Genomic DNA, 6,517 nt, shown 5'->3' with positions numbered 1-6,517 from the left:
GGGGGGGGGGGGGGGGGGGGGGGGGGGGGGGGGAGTTTTGTTGATATGATGTTGATTCCCATAGTATTCTTAATTTAGCCTTCCTTCCTTCCTTCCTTCCTTCTTTGCTTCCTTCCTTCCTTAAAAGAGGAGAGTCGACACTCACTTTCCAAAACTGATTGATTCTATATATTAAGAAACAGTATTTTTTTCTTCATTCTAAGGTTTGGTCAAGTAGAAAATGTAACGAACGACGGCGCTATCAGAGTATAACTCAAAAAGATCCGCATTCATGACTAAATTTTAATACTAAAATTCAACGCTAATCACTTATAAATCTATCGAAGAGAACAACGTTAAATGAACATTTTTTTTTGTTGTTGAAATTTTAAAGTAAATTTTCAACGTGTGATATGCCGCGAAATTTTGAAGTTCAATGAATTGACTCCGGTCTCAGCTGATAATCTTGCTAAGTAGCAGGAAAGGTCTTTTCCCCACTCAGTCAAACAGTAATGTAATATCCGTGTTCCCGTGTGGGTTACGAGCAAGAAAACTACGTGACGTCACAGAAGTGACTTAGTTCCTCCATTACGTACGATGAAGTGAGTGACGGAAACTAAACTCCGCGTGTTTCCGGCTCGTTTAGATACTGTCTGTCATCGATTCAGTGAAGTTCCATTTATTTACTCAGGTTTAGAAATGTGTCATCTTTGAAGCTTTTGGATTCAAATTGCTTTTTATCAGAAAAATCGTGACATTTCGCGTGTTTTCATCTGCTCGTTTTTATATCTTAGGAGTGAATCTGCGAACGAATCTAGCCTTTGTTTTGATTTAATTCTAGTTCTAGGTAAGTTTCAAATGCAGTTTTTGACGTCACAACTGAACAGAGCAACCAAGGAAGAATATCTAATAATACTAAAATAGATTTTATTTGTGACAACTTATCAAACTAGCCACGCCTCTATTTGCTTTTGATTAAATGTACCTTTGAAAATCATCACTAATCGTTCTTAAGTAAAAGTATACTTTTTAATGATTAATAACACAATCTTTCTGACTTGCTAAATTGTTATTTTTCGCTTTGAGCATGAAAAAGAACCTTTTTGTAAAATCTGACATAAAACGCTGTCATATACATGATGTATGTACATATATTTACAAATTATAATCAAATTCGTATCTGGAAACTCGTACATTTGCTGAGTTTTGATATACCATGCAAAGCGAGCTGATAACAACAAGCACCGCGATACCACACTGAGGATTTTTTGATTATTCTGTTGTGTTTTTTTTTGGTAATGCGAAATGATAAAATCAGTTTGTGGCAGAAGATTGCCTCAGGAAAATATTTTTAGTTGAAGTAAATGATGTGACTTCATCAATCAATCAATTGTGTAGTTTCGTCAGCATTTTGTCCAATCTGCCTTTTTTATTTATTTTTTTTTTCGCTCTCCTGTAATTCACCAGCACCAATAGCTATCAATATCTCTCTTTATATCTACTAACAGCATCAGAGTCTAGAAAATTCTTTTAATCTGAAAGCACTCCATCTTGAGCTGAAGATCATATATACTCTTGTTTTAGGCTATCCGTTCAATCAGGTATTATCCATCAACTATAGCTCTCAATCGCGCGGTTTTTGGGAATTCTAGCCTTTTGCTTTGCTAGGTCAACCCTAACATTATATCTTTTGAATTTCAAATTTAAGGTTCTGAAATTTGATAGTTTTATGGGCAGTAAAAGCATAGGTTAGATTCTTTCTTTAAAAAAAAAGGAAATTGACAAAAAAATCCTCTTCGACGATGACGTAAAAACCTAACACTATTGTTTGTCGGCGTGACTCTAAAAGCAAATATTTTCCGGTATTTTAACACTATTCACTTTGCTGACGATTATAATAAGTTAGTACCGAACTAACAGACATAATAAGCCTTTATTTTCAGCAAGAAATCTTCTGTACCAGTCGATAAAGTCATTTTCTAGAATCATTGGTCACCATGATCCAAGCTGTTAGTGATACGTGTTCTGTGAGATGGACAAAGGTCAACCATAAAGTTTATAAATTTCAATCGTTGGTCTTCAACGAAGGTAAGTCCACAGTCTCCCAGAATAATGGCATAGTCATTCGTCTTGTACTTGTCGTAGAAATACGGATTAAGCACACATTTTGGGAGAGGAATATTGGTTATTTCAAGTCGCAATTTAGTTTATTTTCGAGACTAGAAAGGAATATCCGTACACTTGCTAGAGCAGTGAATAATACGTATGCTCAGCAAAATGTAAAATTATTCGTTATATCTTAAAAATCGTATCGCCACGACCATTATGCTTACATATCGACCATAACTTCATGAGTTATACAACCAATCTCTAATTTTGATCATTCATAAATAAACCAAAAAAAAACTATTAAAAATTTAAAAAACCTGAGTCGTTTGGTTACATAAACCATATGCGAGATCTTCAAAATTAATTGCCGGCCAGAAAAATAATAAATCGACCTAATATTTCTTTGCAACAACTGGAACAAACTATAATTAATACAATGTTTCATTTATATACAAGAACTTCAAAATTTATGACCGGAAATTTTATTTATTTTTCCAACCTAATTTTTTCATGGCATAGACAGCATTGAGTGTTATTTCTATAAAGTATTATATTAGATGGAGGTATTGAAGTTTTCATTTCCTTTAGTAAATAATGTTTTATTATATCCTCCAACATGACCGTCGTGTCTTTTGTTATTTCATTCTCTTGGGAATGGTTGAAAACCATCAATACGTACGTTTATCCGGTTTTGATAAACAATGAAAAAAACTATCTTTTTAAGGCTGAGAGAGCCAAAACGATGTCCATCGAGATAAGTGGCTATTGATTTTAAAATCTCTAACTTAATAATGCTTTTAAAAATGTTCCTCGTTAAAACACTCTGCAAAAGTCATTTAAGCCCTGTTTTTTTACACCTTTTGTAGTGTTATTTGTTCCTTTAATGGCACTCTTTTGGTCTATTTTTAGTGTTTTTTTTCCACGTTCTTTTAGAAACAATAGAATATTCTCTCCACTTACGAAACATTAAGTTGTTCTTCTAAATTGAACACACAATTAAGTTTTAATTCTATGAAAATTGATATATTTTTATATACTAAGGATTCCCTCTTTTTTGGTGTCTCAAATAAATATTCTCTCTAATGAAAATGAAAGAAAAAATTGTAAACGGTTTGCTTGCAATCGGATAGATACATCTTTTTAAAACCTCAAGTGAACAACTATTCAAATATCCCTATATCATTGCAAGCTCACCATTCGTCTCGCTTCGAAGCAAAGGGATGGTTATCTTTTAAGATGGCGCAGGGAACTGTTAAGGGGACTATTGTTATGAAAATATTTTATAAATTTTATAGAATTAGAACATTTCCCCGCTGAAATATGGTTAGTTTCTGATCATTTCTACAGGAATTCATTTAGTCATAGCCCCTAATCCTGTATCAAACTAGAGAACTCTACTTCTCTTACAATACTAACTTGGGTTTTCGTAAAGTACTGTAGTTTGAAGCAGTACGCGTTTGATATAGGTAATGTATGCGGAACGCATGGCGTCTTTGCACTGTAAACAATCACCAAAAAGAACTAAACGATGTCACCAAATCCACACGTATGCAACGTGTTAGAACTAAACGCCCCCGGAGCCATTAACATTAAATATTAAGGAAAGAAAACATTTCATATTCGTAAAGATAACTTGCAACATTGATAGATGAACGTCCAAGGCAAATTGGGATATCACTGAGAAGACAATGTCGGAAGTTGTACCGATCCACAGTACAGAAATAATTGTATTCAGATAGCGGTTGTATTGGTATGCAATTCGCAGCTTTTCATGAGATGTTATTGTACTGCGCGCCATTTGTTTGGATAAATCGATTGATTTATCCATCCATCCTATCCATCCCATACAAGCATTCTTCAATCCATCATCCATCCATCCTCCATCCTTTCCTCCCTCCCTCCCTCCCTCCCTCCATCCCTCCCTCCATCCCTCCATCCATCCATCCATCCATCCATCCATCCATCCATCCATCCATCCATCCATCCATCCATCCCTCCATCCATCCATCCATCCATCCATCCATGCCATGCCATCCGTCCGTTCATATGTTCATTTGAATATTGTGTCTATATCTTTTTGCAAAGATAAAAATCAAATCGAAGTGAAGCCTGTCAATACAGCAGTTCTTACTTCACCATCTGTAAACAACACGGAGAACAACAAAGAGAGACAAATAAATCAAGTCAAACAGATTACAAAGTAAGTTGTGCTATAGGTATTCTATCTATTCGGGACACGTACGACTATTTTATTATAACTCATCATAGCATCCTAGGACAACCTCTGGGCTCATCTAAGTTAGGGCAAGGCTAACGCATAGATCAAACCCTGAAACAACCTCTGGGCTCATCTACGTCAGGGCATGGCTAACTCACAGATCAACCCTGAAACAACCTCTGGGCTCATCTAAGTCAGGGCATGGCTAACTCATATATGAAACCCTGAAACAATTACCTCTGGGCTCATCTAAGTTAGGGCAAGGCTAACGCATAGATCAAACCCTGAAACAACCTCTGGGCTCATCTAAGTCAGGGCATGGCTAACTCACAGATTAAACCCTGAAACAACCTCTGGGCTCATCTAAGTCAGGGCATGGCTAACTCATATATGAAACCCTGAAACAACCTCTGGGCTGATCAAAATCAGGACAGGGCTAACTCGCAGATCAATTACCCTGTAACAACCTCTGGGCTGATCTAAGTCAGGGCATGACTAACTCACAGATCTCACCCTGAAACAACCTCTGGGCTGATCAAAATCAGGACAGGGCTAACTCGCAGATCAATTACCCTGTAACAACATCTGGGCAGATCTAAGTCAATGCATGGCCATATTATGCCAATGAATTTTTTTTCTTTTTTCAGCCAAAAAGAATATACAAGTACATGCCCACGTGAATCAAAGATTACTGGTCCAATCCAATGGAAAGAGGTTTATGGAGAATACCTTGGAAAGGAACCTGTTCCAGAATTCGAAATTGTACAAGGATCCCCGAAGGTGACCCGAAAGTCTACCGAAAATCCCGCGAATATTACCCGAAAAGCTTCCGAGAGTCCTTTGCTCAGACAGTGTAAGGATATACAAGAAGTGCAAATAGATAAGGAAATTATAGCGAAGAAAGATCAGAGACGAGTTCATTTTGAAGATGAAGTAAGGGTTAAATGTGAAGATGAAGATGGCGCGTTTGAACAGCCAAGAAAGGTGAGAGGAGAAGTTTGTGGTATCGTCAACAACATCAACATAATTATCTTCATTATCCTCAGGAGTAGCAGCATCCTGTATCATCACTGTCAACATCACTATGACCTTCATGCTTCATCAATATAATCATGTATCATCATCATCATGTATCATCATCATCATCCCCATCACCATCATGTATCATCCTCATCGTCATGTATCACCATCATATATCATCATCATCCGGTATCATCATCCCCACCACCATCATCGATCGTTTATCATCACCATCAACATCATCATCATCACCATCATCATCGTTTATCATCACCATCATCACCATCACCATCCTCATCGTCATGTATCACCATCATATATCATCATCATCCGGTATCATCATCCCCACCACCACCATCGATCGTTTATCATCACCATCAACATCATCAACATCATCATCAGCATCATCATCACCATCATCATCGTTTATCATCACCATCATAACCATCACCATCATCATCGTTTATCATCACCATCATCATCATCAACATCATCATCACCATCATCATCGTTTATGATCATCATCACCATCACTATCATCACTATCAGCCACCCCTATAGCGTACAACGTCATGCATCATCATCATCATCATCATTGTGTTTAATACGACTTCAATTGGTTGATTGAATTCTTATTTTTCTTGATATTTTATTTTTAGAATTGTCTTCGAGATTGTTCGTTATGTCGTTCCATCCACCCCAGGGTAAACTCTCCTCCTTACCAGGCCCTGGTAGAAACATCGGTATGTTATTATATACATGTTTACTATACACGTGGGCATTCCCTTGTGTATGATGACCTTATAGCTGGTAGAAACATCGGTATGTTATTATATACATGTTTACTATACACGTGGGCATTCCCTTGTGTATGATGACCTTATAGCTGGTAGAAACATCGGTATGTTATTATTAACATGTTTACTATACACGTGGCCATTCCCTCGTGTATGATGACCCTATAGCTGGTAGTAACATCGGTATGTTATTATATACATGTTTACTATACACGTGGGCATTCCCTTGTGTATGATGACCTTATAGCTGGTAGAAACATCAGTATGTTATTATACATGTTTACTATACACGTGGGCATTCCCTTGTGTATGATGACCTTATAGCTGGTAGTAACATCGGTATGTTATTATATACATGTTTACTATACACGTGGCCATTCCCTTGTGTATGATA

General features: G+C 36.8%; 1 protein-coding gene across 1 annotated transcript; it reads left to right on the top strand.

Annotated features, from left to right (window-relative positions):
* The first annotated feature begins 43 nt into the window (after nt 1–43).
* On the top strand, nt 44–6,266 carry LOC116295984 (uncharacterized). Its single transcript, XM_089039475.1, has 5 exons — nt 44–1,580; nt 1,923–2,067; nt 4,174–4,288; nt 4,954–5,290; nt 5,986–6,266. Exons 2-5 carry the CDS (start codon nt 1,977–1,979, stop codon nt 6,199–6,201), a joined length of 759 nt encoding a protein of 252 aa, XP_088895601.1. The 5' UTR covers nt 44–1,580; nt 1,923–1,976; the 3' UTR covers nt 6,202–6,266.
* The last annotated feature ends 251 nt before the right edge of the window (nt 6,267–6,517 follow it).

Source organism: Actinia tenebrosa, unplaced genomic scaffold, assembly GCF_029948245.1.
Source record: "Actinia tenebrosa isolate PJP-AT-01 unplaced genomic scaffold, QUT_ActTen_1.0 PGA_scaffold6__47_contigs__length_16458017, whole genome shotgun sequence".
NCBI lineage: Eukaryota > Metazoa > Cnidaria > Anthozoa > Actiniaria > Actiniidae > Actinia > Actinia tenebrosa.
The sequence above is the reverse complement of the archived record's forward strand: the minus strand, read 5'-3'. Positions and strand labels throughout refer to the sequence as shown.

What these genes read in the sequence shown, in the direction of transcription:
- LOC116295984 (XM_089039475.1), top strand. Translation starts at nt 1,977, where the DNA reads ATGATCCAAGCTGTTAGTGATACGTGTTCTGTGAGATGGACAAAGGTC. An exon ending in ATCGTTGGTCTTCAACGAAG is followed by an intron (nt 2,068 to 4,173) that starts GTAAGTCCACAG and finishes CTTTTTGCAAAG; the next exon opens with ATAAAAATCAAATCGAAGTG. An exon ending in CAAGTCAAACAGATTACAAA is followed by an intron (nt 4,289 to 4,953) that starts GTAAGTTGTGCT and finishes TTCTTTTTTCAG; the next exon opens with CCAAAAAGAATATACAAGTA.